General features: G+C 33.0%; 1 protein-coding gene across 1 annotated transcript; it reads left to right on the top strand.

Annotated features, from left to right (window-relative positions):
* Positions 1-16,880: 16,880 nt before the first annotated feature.
* On the top strand, positions 16,881-22,502 carry LOC133205007 (microfibril-associated glycoprotein 4-like). Its single transcript, XM_061340748.1, has 7 exons — positions 16,881-16,965; positions 18,189-18,304; positions 18,483-18,564; positions 20,049-20,164; positions 20,287-20,383; positions 20,556-20,720; positions 22,240-22,502. Exons 1-7 carry the CDS (start codon positions 16,881-16,883, stop codon positions 22,500-22,502), a joined length of 924 nt encoding a protein of 307 aa, XP_061196732.1.
* The last annotated feature ends 309 nt before the right edge of the window (positions 22,503-22,811 follow it).

The raw sequence follows: 22,811 nt of genomic DNA, 5'->3' as shown, positions 1-22,811 counted from the left end.
TCTTGAATGCTGGATGTAATCGAGAGAAAATGGCGTTGACGATGATATGCATGTTTGTTTGCTTCTTTATTTCTTTGCTAAAACTCGATCCGATTTCTAGCTAATGCCAATCAAACGAATGAAGTGTTTTCTTGTGAACTGTGTGAAAAAAATTAAAAGTTGTTCGGAGATATTATATTTTTCTTATATTGACCGAGATCCTAGCCAAAATATGGAGGTATTATATGATGCCGGACATAAATTGTGACAAGAAAGAAATCGCATGTTTGTGTTATAATGCGGGGGGGGGGGGGGGGGAGTACCATTGCATATGATGCACTCGACTCTGAACTAAAAGTAATACACAGCAAACCCTAAATTCCTAACGATAAACAGATCTTGCTTTAATAAAATGATAGAATGATTTTTTTTTTTAAATATACGCTCTATGGCCTTTTAAAATTATCTAACTTACAGATACAACTTTAACGGAAATTACTTGTATAAAATAAAATTAACACATGCATAATAAAACGATTAATAAAGTGGATTCTTCATGAAAATGATGGCAGAATTATTGCTGATTATAATCATTAAATTGTAGAATTTATTTCGATACTTCTCATTTGTACTAATTATGATTTCATTTGAGCAGATTTTTTTTTTTTCATTTGGGGGTTAGCTGGATATTTTTTATTTTCAAAAAGATTAAAAGGTGGGGATTCCCTGACCTTAGATATACACAGTATGTTTTTAAAGTCAAACATAAAAAAAAAATATTTCTAATTATACATGTATCTTTACTTATAAAATATGAGGATATCAATTTTGGTTGGATATCTGTAGCCTACACTGTTATGAATTCCTTCCATGATATCGCATATTTTCAGTCAAAAACTGCTCAATAAAAAACAAGACATTCCTAAGGGAAAGCGTTACCCTCACTCGTAATGGCGATTACTTGATAAATGTTTTCACTTTTAATAAAAAGGACCGATAAAGGAAAAATATATACTCTATGTGCTTTATATACATGCGGTTTTGTATTTTGTGACTTATAATTTGTCCAAATGAAATAACAAAACTCTACTCAAATGATCCTGGCACCGGTAAAACTAATGACATTAGTGGCGGATCTGGTTCGTGGATTGATTGAGTCGCAACATCTGAATCTATGTATTTATTAAAGTTTCAAATCGTTGGACCATAATGACACGTCAGAAATTTTAAAACATAATGAATTAAACTAAATACATCTACGTACAATGTTACAAATAAGAAAATGGGAATGGATATTATAATAAATAGAAAGAACATAGAACGTGTTTTATCGCTCTTGAAAAACGCAAATAAATCATGTTCTTTATGGAGCTCGAGGTTTGACAAAGATTTTCCAAGATAACAAATTTTCTTTACATTTCGAATTTGTATGCATAAAATTTTAATTATTATCCGAACACTTGTTTTTTGTAATAACACTTTTTTACCCAAAGATATAGTCATTATAAAAAGAACATGACTGTATAATTATAAAATGAAAATAATCTTCAATAACATTCAAGGAACATATTTGATACAAGCTCCACTTTTTAAAAGATTATTCATGTGCAAATCTAACATTTTTGAAAATTCAGATTATGAGTTAAAAAGCCTAATCTATGCAATATGAATTTTGTACGTATATATGTAATTAAAAAGTTTGCTTTATAGCAATATTGTACATGTGTATCAATGGCATCAACCAGGTCTTGTTTTTACTTCGAGCATGACTACGAATAAATATAAGAAAACATATGATGAATATAAACTTCAAGAAATTTTTGTTTTATTACCGTGTGCAAAATTATTGTCAAAATCTGCACTGAAAATAAATATGTATGTGTAGCCAAGTCTCAGCTAATTAAGTTCATCTTGTACATCTTCTTGAATTTGGCCTTACAATATCGTTACAAATCAGTTAAATTGCAATCCTGATTTCGATAGACTATTATATGTATTCTTAGAAAATATTTCAGGCACGTAGCATCAGTAGGGGCCTGCCCCCCTTTTTTTCCAAACATAACCTACTTCTATTGTAAATGTCCACTGAAAAGCTGGTTCCCCCCCCCCCCCCCGTTGTAGGATAGTTTAAATAAATTAAAGTAATTTGGTATTAAAATGTGTTTCGAAAACAAAATGGAAGGTGGAACCCCCCCCACCCCCCCCCCCCCCCACCACGAAATAGGATTTTCGAGTTTGGACACTTTACCTTTTTTGTTGCTTGTCAAGGTTTTTTTCAGGTAGGTTGTCAAAAAAAAATCTGGCTGCCCCCTTTCAAAAACGATACTACGTGCCTGTATTTCATAATTTTAAATTTTCTTCACTACGTTATATGCATTTTAACTATTCAAAATAGACTACCGCCGGTACATTAAAAACAACATAAAATTAAGCTTTAATTCACATAAGTAAAACGACCATGACGACTGTATAATTTTTTTTACAATTTCGTGGAGTTTTATGAAATCGCCACACGTTGCTCAAAAGTTAAGACTACATGTACTACTTTGTTACATACGTTTATCAAACAGTGAGATATGCGTTTCAATATCAAAATTTCAGTTGCGCAATTATTTGCTCGATTTTCTTTACTGTTGACTTCCAAAAAGTTTTCGGTCAAATTCCACAACCCAGATGATCGCAACATTGCTTCAAAATCTTTGTATGAATTGCCAGTAATCTTTAATTAAAAGGTATTATTTGTGTGTCAAATAGCTATAAATCGATTAGGGTACAGGTGTCTTTCGTTCCAGAACCAGCAGGGAGGGATCTCTGTATGAAAAGGTCACGCATGCACATCCTTGATTATTACCAAAAGTACACTCAGTGGGTGGTGGAGGAGAATACTGAGTTTGATTTGTTGTTAACTCTCCTGTATTATATCACATGTTGTTTTTATTTATTTTAATTTAGGCCTATAATGTAATTGTTTTAAACTTTCAAAAGAAATTGCTATATAGAGGAATGACCTACTAAAAAAAATCCAACAATTAAACACAACTGTAATATGCACACACACCCTTTTTTACGTTATCTATACAGGTATTCTTTGTAGAATGTTTTTTATTCGGGAGTATTCATATACTACAAGTTTAAGATTGTGTGCCTGTCAATTTATCTACATGTATAATATACGTTGTACATATTCTTGAGAGTCTAGCGGAATTTTAAAAGAATCTTTTTTAAAAAGATTACTAACACTTTACTCCTCCTTTTGTATTTATAGTATGTTTCAAGCATCCAAGCCACATTGACCTGTTCTCTAATGAATATTAATGAAATGTGCGCAATGAGAATGCGTTGCGTATTATGTCGATGTTGTATTCTCACTCGTGCAGTTTTCGTTTTTACGTTTGTGTAATTTTCTCACTATATCGTGTAAATATTTTGTTGATTGTGCAGTTTTTCTATAGTTTGTGTAAATTTCAATAACTTTGTGTATATTTTCCTCACTTTGTGTAAGTTTTTACTTACTCGTGTAATTTTTGTTTAAGGTCGTGTAGAAAATAATTTTGAAGCAATCGGCGTGCCATAGTGATACATCGATCATCTTAATCGCAGGGGCCCACGATACGAGTACTCTATCTTCAGATATATATCGCGATAAAAGTCAAATTTCAATGTCTTCATACGACCTAACAAATTTTAACGTTCAAAAATGGCAGAAAATATGATAGATCAAAAACCTAAGAATCCAATGTTAATTAAAACTGTGGATTCACGTAAAATAAACTTTTATAAACAGTGTTCAGCTATTCAGTTTATATTTTCTATTACTGTGGAGGTAAGCAACAAAAAACTAGGTAGAGATATCAATTTATTCAATTGTTGAAAGTGTCAACTGTATCGTGATAAATGATGGTTTAATGCATAACTTCATCATGATACGTCCCATATAGTTAGGCAGCTTGCGATACTCAGGTCTATTCTCAAGCATTGTTAATTAATGTCAATTTCAGTTCAAAGCACCTTTTTTTTTAAAGAAAAAATTTAAATTTTTCTAAATAAAAGCCTTCCCTCTTTGGGAATATTTAACTGTTTTGATACTTTAACAAGAGGCCCCAGGGCCTTGATGGTCACATGAGCATAACACAACACTGTAAAGAATCCACAGAAGTATGAAATAAAACAAAATAAACTGATAGCTGAAGCTATGTTACCCAAAAGCAAGAGAAATACGATGATCGGGGATCAACAAAATAATTAGTCTAGTACTCCGTAACAAATCTTAAAGTAGGTATATTTACTTGCTTGACTCCCCTCCTCCATATTTGTCATTATCACCATGCAGACTCAACAAAACAATAGTGCTTACAATAGTGCTTAAGCACTGTTAGTAAGTCAATCTCATTCTCTTTCACATAGGCCTTTCTCAGCCTTTGAAGAACATTAAAGGTTTAAAGATAAGGTATAAGTATTTGTCTCATTTTTCGATTTATCTATTATTTTCAAGTCTATGATCATTAAAAACTATGAAAGTACTTATAGTATTGTATATTGTAAAACTTCTTGTATAAATCTCATATTCAATTGACCTTTCTATTACATTTTTACAGGGTTTAATTATCATTGGTCAATAGCAAAAGGGAATAACTTCTCTCAGTAGAATATAAAATAGAACTCTGCCCAGCACCATAATGCTTGAATAAGTGGTCCAGAATTTCAGAAATCTGGTAAAAATACCCTTGCTTATTACAACTTTGTACTTTGTTTGACGCCAAGATGCCCGGGAGGAGAGAAGAAATACATGTAATGCATTTTTACTACAGATTAAACACACCCCACCTTAACTCTAGAATCCCTGACCCAGGGGCCATGAAATTCACAATTTTGAAACAGACATACTTGCTCATCATAATCATGCATTTAGTTTACCTGCTTGGTACCAAGGAGTAGAGAAAAAATTCAAAGAAATATTGCTTTTTCATTATATGTTATTAGAGCCCCCTCACCCTAACACCAGAACACCTGACCCTGAGCCAAAAATGTCACAATTTTGGAAGAAACACCCTTGCTCATTACAACTATGCACCTAGTTTATCTGCTGAATACTCAAGAGTAGAGAAGAAAATTGTCAAAGAATTAATACATTTTACTATATGATCAATAGAGCCCCACCGTAACACCAGACCCAGGGGCTCTATCGATTTACAATTTCCGAACAGGCACCCTTGCTCATCATTACTATGTATTTAGTTTGTTTACTTAATACCCAGGGGAAGAAAAAAGATTTTCAAAGAAATAAGCATTTCCACTATGTAATCAATAGAGCCCCATCCCCTCTCCCAACAGGATCTCTGACCCTGGGCAATTTTGGAAGAGGTAACCTTGCTCATCATACTTAGTTTATCTGCTTAATACCAAGGAGCAGAGAAGAAGATTTTCAAAAAAATTAATGCACTTATACTATATAATAAATAGAACCCTTTATTCTAGAAATAGGACAAATTTTCACAAAGATATGCAAAAACCTTTTTGTATTAAGTTTTCCCCTGATTGTTAATATGTGGAAAAATGAACCTAAGGTTACAGTATTTTATATTTGAATGTCATGGGAAATATGTCTCAACTAATCGAATTTTCGTCAATCTAATATGTAAGCATTCTTATTCTACAACCATGATCCCCAATCAGTTTAGGATGAGGGCAAATCAATTGTCACAATTTCAAATTTCAGTAAGGCTCAATCAATAAAGTACAACTTTTGAACTGTTTTCAAACGAATTTTGTCAATCAGTATACGAAATGATTGAACTATCAGCACCTTGTTAAATATGAAAACAAACAAGCATCCAGCCTGCAGGTAAGTGTTAGTGTTATATGATGCTGTTCACCTTTTGATGACTGTTATTGATCTTTTTTTAATGTTTATTTATAAAATCAATGTACATGTACTTCCTTCCAGAGCAAATAGTTATTGGCATGCAATTATACAATAAATCAATCTCTCAGGCTATATCAAATTTGCCGTCTAATGCTATGAAATCCTGTTCCTTTTTTACTATCTAGATTTTATCAGTATAAAGGTTCAATTATGGCGTTGAATTCCTCATTTACCTCTTGGTTGAAAATTTCATTAATGCAAGTATTTGGTGGAAAATCATTTGAAATGCAATTCGCTAAATTAGTTTTTCATCGCTTTCTGATACCTGGAAATTAAGTAATTTTTTTTCCATAAGGCTATGATGTATTCATCCTTCATTAATAAAATTGAAGAAAAAAGATGTCTTTTGATTTTCGCCTATCATATACAGAAGTATTTCAGTTATTGAAAAGCATAATTTCATGTAAAAGGACGCTATTGTACATGTTCTTGTTTTTACCATATTACTTCTGTGAACACATGAAGATAAGGTGACAGGGGATGCTTACTCCTCCTAGACACCTGATCCCCCCTCTTGAATTTCCGAAGGTCTGTGTTTTGTGCCCTGATCACAGATTTGTATCGTTTTTAGATTTTTTGAGATTGATCACTATTCCTTATCTTCACCTATTTCATTATAAACCAATAATCCAAAAATGACATTTACGAGTACTCTTATCTCTGTTGTGGGGGAACGCTTATCTTTGGTCTCGAAAAGGTAAATATAGTTTTTTTTGGTTTAAGCTCTACAGCAAATGTAAAAAAAATCCAATAGAGTTAGTATGAATATAAAACTTAGATATGAAAATGACAATTTCCATCCTTCTAAATTCTATCCAATTTCATAAATTCTGATAGGTGCTTTGCAAACCTTTGGTTTTTACGTATGGATCAAACTGTTTATTTATAAAGAGCAAATTAAATCAAAGAAACGTTAGATTTACGTAGGATTGGGAAATAATTAACTTGGAGCCAAAGACTACCCAATATTTTCCACAAACTTCACTTGATGACAACCCTTGCCTTGATTCATTTATAGAACTTGGGGTTATGGGTATCTTGGCGTAAAAGTTTGAGATATTGAAACATGACATGAAAATGTTGGTTTGCTGTTGCTCTCAACAATCAAATTGCACTCTAATTAAGTTCTTATTGTGAATAGGGAAAACATGTTCACGTTAGTCTTTAGTTTCAATATATTATATATCCCATTGATAGCCACCACTTCATGTATTTTACATCTATTATTATCCTACAACCAGTAAACTTTCGCAATGAGTGATCAGGTGACGCATATGTTTGAAAAAAGACAAAATAAAACTTGCGTAGGAAATTTACATTGTGCATGCTGCTTCCCTGAACAAAACTTAAGGTTATTGAAGAAAGGAATGGTCATTCATTTTATTAACATATTATATTCTGAAACACATCTCAGGAAAAAAAATTCATCGATAAGCTTATGATAATTTTTTTACGAGCTCAAGTTAAATGTGTTAAGAGACTGAGATATAAATGTAGTATTGCCAAAAAAGAACCTTAACAATTCATTGAGTTAAATCTTGCATTTGAATTTCCTGCCATCCATAGATCAGAGAAGGATATATTTATTTCCGTTTTGACCAGAATTAGGCATGCGTAAAATGTGAATACAGGTTCTAGCTTCTAGTCCGGATATTAAATTGATTTCTGCATTGAATCCGATGCAAAGTTTAAAGGCACAATGGCTAAATTTCTGAAGATACATTTCATAGGTGATAATATAAATTATTTTAAAAACAAGTTTATGAAGGTATATTGGGCATATTTGTTTTTGTTGTTTTTGCTTTAGTGCATTCAAAGTAAGAGTTAATTCTTTCATGTAACTTACTCACGTGCAAGTCATACTTTCATCTCTTGGACGTATAGTTAGGGGGCAATTATTGATTTGATTCACCAATCATTTGATATTTAAGCCTTGGAAAATATTATAGCAAAATAATAGAATCAGTCATTGGTACCAGTGATCAGTGGTTTTATGCAAAGATTCCTTTTTCAAATTAAAAAAAAGAAGAAGAAGCATAACTAACACGTTCCAAGATATGTTCTTAATTGTAATATGGGTTTTCGTCACATACAAAGTATGTTGTGGAATAGAATTGGAGGGTTATTTCACTTTAAATGGTTGGCAAAATTACTCAGTTATGTCTTCTATGCCTGGAATTATATCACAGAGAAGTGCTGGATTAAGGTGGATATTTTCCTATTGTGCAATCAGTTGTCTCCAGTATAACGAATGCCACTTATATTATATATGCAAGTAAGTTTACGTAAAAGAAATGTTTTATATATATATATATATATATATATATATATATATATATATATATATATATATATATATATATATATATATATATATATATATATATATATATATATATATATATATAATTATATTATATATATATATATATAATGTTCTCATTCATATACATGTAGAATTTTGCTGATTTCAAACAGTTACCACTTTGAAATTTTACTAGAAGACTGACGCTCTCAAAGACGGCCCCACTGAGAGCTGTTATAAGAAAGTAACAACTGTGCTTGGTGACATGGTAACATCATTCATTTAAGTGAAGAATTACTAAATTTAAAAGAAATACAAAGTACATGTAGACGAAAATGTACTCAGACCAATTGACCAGTGAGGGTTCTTAAGCGAGCCAATGCCTGTTATGACAGGGGGCCTCTGTTTCTATGGTCTCATCCGGAATTACCGCAAATTTCACTTTAAACTGCCGAGGGGATGGCGAAGGAACAATTTGCTACCTATTTTAATTCATTAATTTAATTCGATGTAGGATTGTCAATGCCAGGGCTTGAACCTACGATATACCGATCAATCTGCGGGCGCTGTTATCAATTGAGATACGTGAAAGTTCGCAAGTTATGATAAACGCTGTGATAGAAAAATGTTTTCAAAAGCAAAATTATTTACATGTACATGTTTCTCAATTATTTAAGCAAACGATTTCTTGCATACAATTACAAGTGTCATATATCTAAAGACTGTTTTAACTCTTTTAAATCATTATGTTACATTTGTTAGAAATTCATAGTCACATGTTACATTTCAGTACATCTTTTTTTTCTTTTGATTGGTTACTCGCAGGATGTCTTTTGTGAATATTCAAACATCTCATATAGACATATTATTTCTCCAAAAAAAAATTCTATTGCAAGATAATTATGTAATTGAAGATTGATAAAGAAATGTATCAAAAACTTTACTTTATGCATTGAAATAATTTGTTGTTTAGACGTTGTTATCTTCAAGCTCCACTGATTGTATTAGATGGTCTTTTCACTGCAGTTTTGATTCATGCTAATTCACATCATACTAATATTGAAACAGTCATTACAGGGATACTGTAATCATAAAAATAAAATTAATCATAAATAAAAGGTTTAATCTTGCATTCAACCGTATTTTAAATCTATAGTTTGTACATGTATTTCCTATAGGCATTCCCCAAATGTCTGCTGTACGTAAACTTACCATCCTATTAAACATGAATACACACTTTGGGTTTCTAAGCGAAAGTATTGTGATGGATTTAGATCATATAAATTTTTTTTTATAATTCTTACACTATCAGATAGTGCCTTTCATCAAAATGAATTTTTAATTTATGCAGTACTATATGCTCTGGAAAATTGATTGTTTTTGTTTGTTTGTATGTTGTTTAACGTCCCTCTCGAGAATTTTTCACTCATATGGAGACGCCACCACTTGCCGGTGGAGATCTGCAAATTTTGTCCTATACTCGGCACTTACGGCCATTGAGCAGTGAGGGATCTTTTCCGTGCCAACACCTACTGCGGCACGGGATCTCGGTTTATACGGTCTCATCCGAAGGACCGGTCTCCACGTCCCATAGTGGGATTCGAACCCGCGACGTAAGGATCAACTCCTTACTCCGCGACTCTAAAGCAGACGCTCTAACCACTGCGCCACGCGGGCGACCTGGAAAATTGAAACATACATGTATCATTGCAATACAGGATGTCAGATATAATAGTTTAAGATGTCATCGTTTTCTTCGAACAATAATGATAGTGAACTTTAAACAAGCATTTTGGACTCATATTTTTCATTATCACACATATTTTTTTCTGAATAATCAGTAATTATTGAATATCTTATCTAGAATAGTTGGGAGAGTATATATCCACTTCTGTCTTGAAAAAATCCAATTATGGATTAAGGGGGGGGGCTAATATATTTTCCTTTACTGGCAAAACAGTTACTATCGCTGAAATTAAATACATCTGTAATGAGTGTTTCATACTTTTTGTGTCGCCTGCAGAGCAGAGCAGCACTTAGGGATCACTTTACCCGGCGTCTGTCTGTCGTCTGTTACACCCTATATCTCGAGAACTGTAAAAGGTATGAATTTGATATTTTGCACATATATTGCTTGGCACTATGGCTTTTGTAAGTTACCATGGTTACCGACCTTCTGACCCTTGACATTGACTATTGACCTACTTTTTAAAATAGTTCATATTCCGATATACAGCATATTTTTGACATTTAAGAGGTAAGTTTATGCTATTTAGCATGTGCACTGTTTGTTACAAGACATTATGAAAAATACCAGAATCACAATCCACTTGACCTTGAACTTTGACCTACTGTGCAAAAAATATCCCGGGCAGTTTAATTTAACTTATGACTGTTGAATTTTTAAAGACAGAATTTTGATAATTTGCATTTATATAATTATGTTTATGAGCTTATGATACAGTACTTTGAAACTGTATGATATTCAGTCACCACATAAACTTATATTTAAATACTATGAAAATAATCGGGATCAGTATTCCACAATGGATCGTGTAGACTTACAATTGCAATTAAGACAGACTGAAATCTCTTTTGGAGGACTGTTGGATACACGTGTTAATAAAATGATAAATACTTATTTCTAACAATGTCAATTTAATTATTAATTTGAGGGTTAGGGAACCATATTTTCTTTGATTGTCAGATTCTATTGCAGTTTTATTTCTTTGCAGGCAAATGTGAACTATCATGCTTATAGTAAATAAAAAGTTGACCACTCTTATATTTATTTACATCTTTAATGAACACTCTAGTTTCAGTTAATACCTTTTCTCTTTCTCTGAAAATTTCTCTCGATTTTATTGTGGGAAGTTTCAAATATGAAGATAACGAACAGTAATCAAGCTGAAAAGTCCATTGAAACAATACAAATTAGAAGCCTAAAAATATCAGAGGTGAGATCAGGTGAAATGGAGGAGTGAGCATCCCCTGTCGACCGGTCACATCCGCCGTGTGCTCCTTATCATGATCGAGCAAACGGAAAAATTTGTAGACAGTTCAGTAAGAAAATAATGGTCTAACTATTTTTATGAAAAAAGTCAGTTAATATTCGACTTAACTATATGTTGTGTTTACTAACAAGGTCATTATATATAGAATAGAATAGAATTTGCGAAATAATCACTTTAAACGAGACTGTTGGCATCCTTGCATCATTAACTTATTTGTCAATGGCTTGCCTCGTTTTAGAAATTGTTCGTACGTAGAACATACATGTACTATTGCGTATTGAATCACCTGGGAGTCATAAACTCCGCATGTACAGGTGATAATGATATATTGCTACATATTAAGGGAAGTTAACGATAGAAAAGTCAAAGTCATCACGTTTATCAAGGTTTGTTGTCAGTTTGCCATTAATGTCTTTTTCTCGTAAACTACCCAGAAATGAAACAGATGAGTCAGGCTCTGTGATGTTTTTTTTTATTTCGAGTTCACTGGCATATGTCGAATCAATGTAGGAATAAAAATGAATATTATTGATAAAATACAAATACGTCGATATATCTTCATGTCAAATTGAAGGCCACATAAGAGACTTCTTTTCATGTAGAAGTTTTTTGAATAAATTCAGCTTCATATGAATACTAAAATAGGTTTTTGAAAGACCTGATCTCCAAAAACTACCTAGATATTGTCAATCTGAAACTTAAGCATCTTCTTGATATCAACTTCGGAGTACTTGTGTGTGCAATCAGAATATTTTTAACAAAATAATTTTGAGATGGCCAATGACAAGGTATGTAATTTACGAGTTCCATTTTTAGGTCACCTGAGTTTACCCAAGTGACCTATTTGCTATCTGTTTTCGTCCATCGTCGTGCGATGTGCTTTAACATTTGAACATTTTCAACTTCTTCTCTGAAACCGCTGAACCAATTTGAAGCACTTTTGGCATCTAGTATCTATGGGTGAAAAGGAGTAAAATTATGAAATTCATAGCCTCTCCTTCCATGGGGACTGAGGGGTGGGGGCTAAAACCATAAAATTAATGCAATCTTTAAAAATCCTTCTATACTCCTGGACATCAAGCAGTCAAACTGTTAGCATGATTTTAATAAGAATTGAGCCCTCTACCACAATTGTGAAATTCAGGGTCAGGGGTTCTGGTGCTAGGGTCGGGCTCTGTTGAATACACTGTAAAAAATGTGTTTACAATTCAAACACTTTTCTAAACACTTTCTTGTCACCTCCTTTTTTATATGTTTAATTTCTAAACATGTAAAATTCCTAAACATGTCTTAGAAAGTGTTTAGAATTTAAACACTTGTGTGCTTAGAAATTAAACATATCTAAACACATAAACACAAGTGTTTAAATTCTAAACACATAACAGCAGATGTGTTTAATATCTAAACACATCATAAGTTTAATTTGTACCTGCAGAAAAACAAAACATTCTCGTAAATTTAGGCACAAAAAGTATATGTTTTTTAAATGCGCATAATTGTCAAAATATGTAACCAATATTAATTATTTTCCATAAAGCCACGGAACGCTGGGATATGTAACTATTTAATTATACAATGCAATGGACACTGTGCGATGTACATGTACTTAATTTACACAAATAATGTAGGAGATAAAATTGGATAGATTTGATTAGTCTCAACAATTCAATCAGAATGACACATAATTTATAACGTACACATAGATAACAAACTTTTCATCTTCAAAATTATTAAGAAAATAATATTAAGCTGACAATTTAATATCAAAACTTCATTGAATATTTCTAAAAGGCTTTATTAAAGAATTGTTGAAGTAAAAATACAAAATGTATATTTATATATATATTTATTATAATCATTATAATTTGAATCGGCTGCAGAGTTTTCCTCATGTCAATCACAAAATATCAAATTTTATGAACTTTCAGCAAGTCCCAAAGCACCACATATTACAATCTATATCCCATCAATAACTGCCAGAAAGTAATCCATTTCGAATGCACGAGGATAATTGTAAACACCGTCGAATTAACACAGTAGTCTTCAACAAATGAAGTTTCAAAGTGTTGATTATGGAACAACAACATTCCGCTTGAAGATGATACCAGGTACTCTGATACGTGTATTTTGAGTTCGGTCTGGACTACGTACGGTGCCTGTAGGAAAGAAAGCCAGAATTTAGAAAAAGTACACTATATCACTGGTATTTTACATTATTTAGAAAAACAAAATTGTTCAAATTTTAGTGAAACTGTAAATATAGATGTTTTTAATGACATTTAATATTATTTCCTCTCCTACAAGTCTATGAACGAATTCAAGATATCCCAAGTCAACTTTATTTACGTTGCTCATCGTGGTTAATTAATGCAAAGAAGAAGAAAACAAACCTTTAATGTATTGCAGTAACAAGATGCCCTTTCACGTATTTCACTATTTCGTCATGGTTATCCCTTGAATTGGGTTGTCATAACTCTCATTGATACATCACCTTAGCTTGTTGTGTTTTCTTTGTTCAGGTAGCCGCTCAAATTAACGTTCAAATATATGTGTGTCATTTCCGGGAAGATAACTCTGCACTTTACAGTGAAATGTGTTTAATTTCTAATCGCGTTTAGATATAAAACATGTTAAGACATAAGTGTTTAGTTGTTAAACACAATACTATACACGTTTAGATCTAAACATGTAACAGAAGTGTTTATTTCCTAAACACAATTTTTACAGTGTATATATAGTGAAAATGCATTATTTCTTTAAAAATCTTCTCCTCTGCTCCTGGGTAGTAAGCAAACAAACTAAATGCATAGCTATGATGAGGATGGGGTGCCTCTTCCAAAATTGTGAATTTCATGGCCCTGGGTCAGGGGTTCTGGTGTTAGGAAGGGGTCTTTAATGATTATATAGTGAAAATGCATTAATTCTTTGAAAATCTTCTCCTCTGCTCCAGTGTATAAAGCCGATGAACTAAGTACAGAGTTGTATTGAGGAAGGGTGCCTCTTCCAAAATTGTGAATTTCATGGCTCCTGGGTCAGGGATTCTGGTATTAGCGTGGGACTCTAATAATTATATAGTGAAAATGCATTAATCCTTTAAAAATCTTCTCCTCAGCTCCTGGGTATTAAGCCGATGAATTAAGTACATAGTTGTAATGAGGAAGGGTGCCTCTTCCAAAATTGTGAATTTCATAGACCCTTGGTCAGGAATTCTGGTGTTAGGGCAGTGCTGTCATGATTATATAGTGAAAATGCATTAATGCATTGAAAATCTTCTTTGTGGAAAATCTTCCACACTGTGAAAATCCATTCTGGCTTGTATTTTCGTCAAAACGAAACGACAAATAGAATAAGTTTTTATCGTTTATCCTGGAAGTAAAAATTTATTGGTTTGATTGAAAAAACAACAAAAAACAATAAATAAATATTTATTAATTCTTAACCTTTTGATGGATTTAAACAATGATTGTTTTTCTGATTATTTTCGAAGATGTGTTGTCCCAAAAAGTCGTACACAATGTTTATAACTTTGTAAACATTAAACCAATACTACATGTAACCAAATTTTCCATAGCTATAATTCATTCAATGTTCCTTCAAATAGTGGAATCTTAAATAAATGTCTATCATAGTAATAATATTAAGACAATTTATAGCAAGGTAAATATGGTCTGTCGGCCCACGAACAAAATCCAGAATAATTTACGCATGTAATTATTCAAATTGCATTTGCTTCTCAGAGAATATGTAGAACATAAAACTCAAATTTATATCAGTTTAACCAAAACAAATCTTATATATATATATCAAAACTTTACATTAATGGCGTCAGAGACACGGGACTGGTGTCGTTATTTTCAAAAGGTTGTTGGAATTGAGTTTGCAACAACTGACGTCAAAAAGCGTTCACGGCGCACGGGATGTGCAATGCAATAAAATTGTTTTGAATGTGGTTTGTCCACTTCAGAGACGGAAAACAGTATAGAATCGACATTTCACATTAGAATGCTAGTAGAGAAGTTGATTAAAATAGTTAGGCCAATAAGAAGTAGAGTACTGCCTGTTAAATTCGGACGATAAGAAACATTATGGGTCACGATCGACGTCAAACTGTGTGTATTCTCTGCTTCCTACAAAGTAAGGCGTCCTTTCGAGGATTGAAATTTAAATCTGATCAAAAATTATGAACAGTAGTAAATTTCAATAAGTTCCTCAGTCAAGAGTGGTTTGCAAGTTTGTAAAAAAACAATCAAATGCTTTAGTACAGGGGTCAGTACTTAAAAAATGATCATGACGTTATAAAAGACGTAAACTACTTTGCTTTCATGTGCCGACCTAAACTTATATGCTTTCTTTATTTTTATATTATTTTCTTATAAGTTATGGTCATGAAACTTGAAATTCGTGATCATTAAAAGTTACTTTTTTCTGTCACAAGAGAAGAAAATTTAATTTAGCAAAGAGAGAATAAATTGTTTTCCATGTCTACGACTTTTTGGGACAATCCTAGTATATGTTGCAGTAATTCTTTTGTAATAACTTGATTTTAAGATTTATGTTATAAAACTTCAAATATTTATTTTATATTTGACGAAATATTATTTCCCATTAAATTGAAAAAAATGATATTGAAATTAATATTATAAAGAATTTAAATATTCTTTTCATATTTGACGAGATATTAATCAAACATGAAAAAGACCTTGACACTTTGTCTGAATGGATTAAAGGTATCAGATGTTTTTTTGAAATCTTGCATTAAAAATTGGGGGGGGGGGGATATGAAAACCATCTATCCTTCTTTCTTCAATAATTCAGAAGTGAAAAAAGAATTAGATAGGTTACACAATCAATATGTACTGGTCACATCTGACAAAGCAGATAACAACATTGTTTTGTAAGGTTCATTATTTTTTTATTGTATTTTAAAAGAAGTTGGATTTAATTCTGCAAGTGGTAATCCAACTTATCCTCATATAATGTAATTTCCCTTTCTAAGGAGGAAATTCTTTAAAATTATGTGTCAGTTTTAAAAACTTTTGATATTCTCAACAATCAATTGAATGTGAATTATCATACCTATACTGGATCCCTAAACTACATAAAAATCCTTACAAAAATGCATAGCGGGTTCCAGCAATTGTTCTACGAAGATTCTTTCTCCTTTCTTCTCTCCTCGCCTCGCCGAAATATGGCTGAAATATTGCCGACTCGGCGTTAAACAATAATAATCAATCAATCAATTTCTCCTCGCCAAAATATTCACAAAAGTGAAGGAGATATTTCAGGAGTACTGTATAATAACATTTTCGAAATGTGGTGTTAATAAAATGTGGATACTTAAAGACTCCAAGGAACTTTTAAGAAAATTTGAAATCAAAATTATACTAAAATCAATAGCATCAAAACGTACGACTGAAGCTATGTTGCAAAAGAATTTCAATAATCTGGTAAAAATACCCTTGCTTATTATAACGTGCGAGACCCGAGTGATCTCCTTGGGATCGTACTTACAGTCTTACAGGGCTGATAATGAATGTAAAATATACAAATACATGTACAATGAACACTTGCCTAGTGTGTAGGGTATTCAATATAATATACATATATGTTTTTGTCACTTGCCTAGTGCTACAATTAAGTACACAAAGAGAAATCTCTAATGCCTGTACATTTACTCGAGGTGAATCAGGTGATGCCTCTGGGCTACACAAACAACTTAGCTGGTTGTCACTTGGTAACATTTGGTACCAACACTTGCCTCTTGGCTATACAAAAAACTTAGTAATACTTATTACCAGCACTCTCCACTTGGCTTAGTATACAACATACATGTAGATATTTGCTACTTGTCGGTAACTGCAAAATGTCCCCTAGTCACCCTGCTCTCTGTTCACTTGTTCACTTTGATAAAGTATAAAACAACTTTTTGCAGTTTCTTGTCAACTAATCTATAATCTTCATGAATTTACCTGACAATAATTCGTCTATGTCCAGCGGAACACTACAGTATATACATACTAAGTACAATTGGCCCTTTTGCATAAATAATCTTTTTTTTCAATATTATATACTGCTTTCCAGGCAGGAATCCGGCATTGAGCATGCTTTGCTCGTTTAAACCAAACATTCATTTTTATTTTGTTTCTATATATATAACATTCATCTTGCAGTCTCATTCCATCAAATAACTTGTTAATTAAATTATATACAAGGATTTCTTGATTTAACACAATTTAGCAAAGGGGATTAACTCTCATTTGCTTCACTTATTACAACTTTGTACTCTGTCTGCCTCCTAGATACTCAGAAGCAGAGAAAGGCACATTTACTCATATTTATATTTATAAATTTACATTTATATTATTGCTTTTAGTCTGTTTGCGTATTTCTCAGGAGCAGAGGGGATTTTCAAAGTAATAATGCATTTTTGCTATATAATCAATAGAGCCCCGCCCAAAACACCAGAACCCCTGACCCAGGGGCCATGAAATTCACAATTTTGGAAGAGGCACCCTTATTCACCATAACTATGCATTTAGGTTGTTTGCTTAATACCAAGGGGCAGAGGAGAAGAATTTCAATGCATTAAATTCATTTTTTGTATATAATATAACAGATTAGCCCCCCCCCCCCCCCCCCACGGAACCTCTGACCCAGGGGCCACAACTTTCACAATTTTGGAAGAGGCACCCTTATTCATCATAACTGTGTACTTAGTTCGACGTCAATTGTTGCAAACTCAATTCCAACAACACTTTGAAAATAACGACAACAGTCCTGTTTTTTGGTTCCCGAAATTTGGTTAGCATTGTTTTAATGTGTACAAAGTTATAAACATTGTCTACGACCTTTTGGGACAACAATCGTATACTCAAATAATAAAAAAAAACAATCATTGTTTAAGTCCATCAAAAGGTTAAAAATTAATAAATATTTATTTATTGTTTGTTGTTGTTTTTTTTTCAAGCAAACCGATCAATCTTTACTTTCAGGATAAACGATGAAAACAGATGCATTTTGTCGTTTCTCTTTGACGAAAATACAAGCCAGAATGGATTTTCACAGTGTACAGCATACAAATTTGTAAGTTATCAATTAACACCATAGGAGTTAATACTATTTCATGGATCAAAAATCAAAAATTGATTTTGGTAAATTAAAAGAATGAAATAGAAAAGATTTTAAACTTTTTTATGTAGCAATTAAAGTAAAGACACAAATATTGTATATCAATAATGTATCTTTTAACTTTTGTTTGAAGAAAGGGGAATGTGGATCAGATGCCATATACAACAGATACTCTGGGAACTGTGTTAAATGTTCACCAAACTGTGAATGTAAAGGTAAACAATATAGCATTATTCTAAAATAACCTTGATATACTTGATATACTGAACGGTAATTATACTCAATCTGACTAAAATCAATTGATTTGTTGAGTTAATGTAGATTAAACTCATTTTAGTTTGTGAGTTTTTTTCTACTAATAACAAAATTTATTTTTTAACTTGATTTAGATATAAAACTTTTTCCCCTCTTTTAAACGTCCATCATTACGGGATGAAATTTTTATATCTCACTCGCATTTCCTATTTCTCCACTTAGATAATATCAAACAAAATTCGCCTTATCTGTGTAGCCTTGGTAAAAAGGAAGTCGTGTCTGTTGAAACAAACTGTCATATGAAATTTGAAAGAGAAATTTTCCTTTGTGGTGCCAGTGTGCAAAAAATCTTTCTGCGAAGAAAAATTTTTGTATTCATTGTGTGATGTAAAATTAGATTGATTGATTGATTGTATGTTGTTTAACGTCCCTCTCGAGAATTTTTCACTCATATGGAGACGCCACCACTTGCCGGTGGAGAACTGCAAATTTTGTCCTATACTCGGCACATACGGCCATTGAGCAGTGAGGGGTCTTTTTCGTGCCAGCACCTACTGCGACACGGGACCTCGGTTTATACGGTCTCATCCGAAGGACCGGTCTCCACGTCCCACAGTGAGATTCGAACCGCGACGTAAGGATCAACTCCTTACTTCGCGACTCTAGAGCAGACGCTCTAACCACTGCGCAAGTAAAATTAGTGTTGACTGGCAAAATTATGGCCAAGAAGAGGTGTCCTGTTCTAATCAAACATTAATTATATATATATATATATATATAAAGAAATATTAGTATAGAAAGCACAAAGAAATTCACTTATATAAGGATACCCACTTCCGCCCCAGCCCGGGGTTGAACTTGATTCGATGCCGAGGGCGGCGCTGTGAAAATTCCATCGGCATCGATGCCTAGATAGCCGAGTGGTCTAACGCGCTGTTCCTGTACTGCTAGGAGACAGATTCCGTAGGTCGAGAGTTCAACCCCTGGCCGGGGCGGAAGTGGGTATCCTTATAAAAGTGAATTTCTTTGTGCTTTCTATATATATATATATATATATATATATATATATATATATATATATATATATATATATATATATATATATATATATATATATATATATATATATATATATATATATATATATATAAATTATTCTGATAAGGCGAATAGATAATTATCTAAAAAAAATTAACGGACACACCTTTGTCATCAAGAATGGGATCGAATCAACGAAGCACTTGCAAAAGTATCTGTAAAGTCCACACAACACTCATGAAGCAACCATCAGGTGTTACGCTTTCATTTACATTACGTTTCATGAAGTTGTAATGTAACATATATTTAACCAAACAAACGACTGAACATCAGAGTAACACACTGTAGCAATTTATACATTTCTGCAGAAGCATAAAAACTTGTAGGCTGATAATTTCTTTCCTAGACTGCCAAGATATTCGTCTTATCCATGGTGACGTCACAGGACAACACTCTCTGAAGATAGATGGCAGAACTGTTTCTGTTTGGTGCGACATGGATACAGATGATGGAGGATGGCTTGTAAGTATTGATTTAAAGAAGAAAAAGATCAAATAAAATTACCATAAACATCTTTCCTTTAGAATGAATTGCATTCTAAAACTTGAGATGTGTAACACTCCATTTGAACTTGGATACTTCAGGTTATACAACGTAGATTGGATGGGTCTTTGAATTTTTATCGGGGATGGAACGACTACAAGAACGGGTTTGGAAGTCCCAGTGGAGAATTTTGGTTAGGTATGCATGTTTTTCTTTTTTTTAATTTTTTTTTTAATCTGAAATAGTTCAGTAGTATACAAATAATATCATGTACAATGGGAATGATGTGCAGCTTGTTTTTTTTTTAATTTCTGTTCAATGTAATTTTCATCGAAATCATATTTCCTTGAAATTCCTTTGACATTTTCAGGGTTAGAGGATCTACATGCCATCACGTCTCAGGGCGGATACGACCTCCGAATTGATATGAAATACAACAGTCAGTCCTTCTATGTCCAGTATTCAGACTTTACAATAGCACCTGAAAGTGACAATTATAGAATGAGCTATTCTCTCTTTAAGGCAGGGAGCACAGGTACTAGGAGATCATATAAAAATTCCATTTTTTCTGTGGCAATTTACATATCATATAAATCAATAATTCTTCTGCTGGGTTTGGCTTGAACTACATGGTCAAATTTAATCTTTTGGCTAAAAGTTTGTTTGTTTGTTTTTTGCTTTTTTTTTAACTTCCCTTTCGAAAATTTTCATTCATATTGAGACGCCACCATTTCCCGGCGGAGTTGCTACAAACTTAGACCTATACTCGGCACTTAGGGCAATTGAGCACCTACTGCGACATGGGACCTCGGTTTTATGGGTCTCATCCGAAAGACCGGTCTCCACTTCCCACAGTGGGATTCAAACCCGCGACGTAAGGATCATTGATTGATTGTTTGTTGTTTTACGCCCCAAACGAGAATTTTTCACTCATATAGAGACGTCACCATATACCGGTGAAGGGCTTCAAAATTTGGACCTTTACTCGGCACTCAGGGCCATTGAGCAGTGAGGGATCTTTATCGTGCCAACGCATGCCGTGACACGGGGCCTCAGTTTTAAGGTCTCATCCGAAGGACCCGCAACTTTCATTTCAAAGTGCCGAGCGCATGGCGAAGGAACAGTTGCTACCCATTTTTTATCGACTTAGGTCAGTCGCGGCCGAAATCACGACCTCCCGATCACGGAGCGAGCGCTCTACCGACTGAGCTACCGTGAACGGTGCGACGTAAGGATCGACTCCTCCGCGACTCTAGAGCAGAAGCTAGAACCACTGCGCCATGCGAGCGACTTGGCTAAAAGTGTTCCTTGATAAAGGTTATTAGGTTTTCATCAAAGAGAGAATCAGACACCATCTGAATGGAGACAATAATGAAATGTAAAAAAAAAATAAGGGGGGGGGGTTCCTGTTAATTTCTTCATAAACTGGACATCAATAAATAAATTAATAAAATAATAGGTATAAATAAAAGGACATTTATGCAGTCAAGATAATGAATCTATTTATTGATAAGATAATGAATATATCTATAAATTAATTAAATCTAATTTATTGAATAGAAAATGAATAATAGGAAACGTTTCCCATCACAATCTGCAGTTGTTTAAAAATCAATGGTTCCACATTTACAGCTCAAAAACTTTCTAACCTAACATGCTTTTATGAACTAATTAAATGTACATTTTGGAAATGAATATATTGCTACTAAACAATGGTACAAATTTAAGGTATGATTAATTATACAATATTTCCCATGTATTTGACAATATTTCCCATGTACGTGACAATATTTCCCATGTACTTGACAATATTTCCCATGTACCTGACAATATTACCCAGAAAACGATTTGTACGAATTATTTAGCAGTATGATCTTACACAAAAGTACAAGAGAGTTTCTCGGACGGAATATCGTTTCTACACTTTCGTTGTCAAAGGCCAACCTTAATTCAAACCCATGCATAAACATTAGGAATCAAATAAAGAAGACCAGACATTTCTCAAAACATGGCAACAACTATTGAATTGAAAGATATACACTTTTGTTTCTTAGGCAACGATTTGAGCTGGCATAACGGACAACCCTTTACTACGTTTGATCGAGATAACGACGCAAATGAAGAAAAATATGACGACCCAAACTGCGCAACCGCATTCTACGGGGCCTGGTGGTACGCTAGCTGTCACAACTCAAACCTTAACGGGCATTATGGGAACACATCTTTCGGTAAAGGCATTAACTGGAATCATATAACTGGTTACTACTCATCGCTGTCCAGAGTGGAAATGAAAATCAAGAAGCAACAAGGGTCATAAACGAATTTAACATACTGAAAAGAGTGCTACAAACGTTTTAAGAAAAATGCTGTTAGGTTAAGCATACAAATATTTCTGAATTTAATTTCAGTCTACCATTTATTCATTTTACTCTTTATCTTTCAGGGTCTCTCCATATGTTTATTAACTTTATTAACTCGTCTAGCTTAAGCACGATATTTTGTTTAATGGTCGTCTTTCATCAATGTCGGATTAATTGTCCATATCTTGTTATCTATCTAGTTTAATTAAATATTTATGCGATATAAGGATCTGTTGCTTTTGCTATGCACAATTAATTTCGAAATA

This window comes from Saccostrea echinata, unplaced genomic scaffold (genome assembly GCF_033153115.1).
Source record: "Saccostrea echinata isolate AGI-Se365-2 ecotype Australia unplaced genomic scaffold, CSIRO_AGI_Sech_v1 ptg000054l, whole genome shotgun sequence".
NCBI lineage: Eukaryota > Metazoa > Mollusca > Bivalvia > Ostreida > Ostreidae > Saccostrea > Saccostrea echinata.
Note: the sequence above shows the minus strand (reverse complement) of the source record. Positions and strands in the feature narration are given on the sequence as shown.

Excerpts from the sequence above, each read along its gene's own strand:
- LOC133205007 (XM_061340748.1), top strand. The coding sequence starts at position 16,881 with ATGCCTGTACATTTACTCGAGGTGAATCAGGTGATGCCTCTGGGCTAC. Across the intron at positions 16,966-18,188 it reads TTGTCACTTGGTAACATTTG|CAAACCGATCAATCTTTACT; the intron begins GTACCAACACTT and ends TTTTTTTTCAAG. Across the intron at positions 18,305-18,482 it reads AGTGTACAGCATACAAATTT|AAAGGGGAATGTGGATCAGA; the intron begins GTAAGTTATCAA and ends TTTTGTTTGAAG.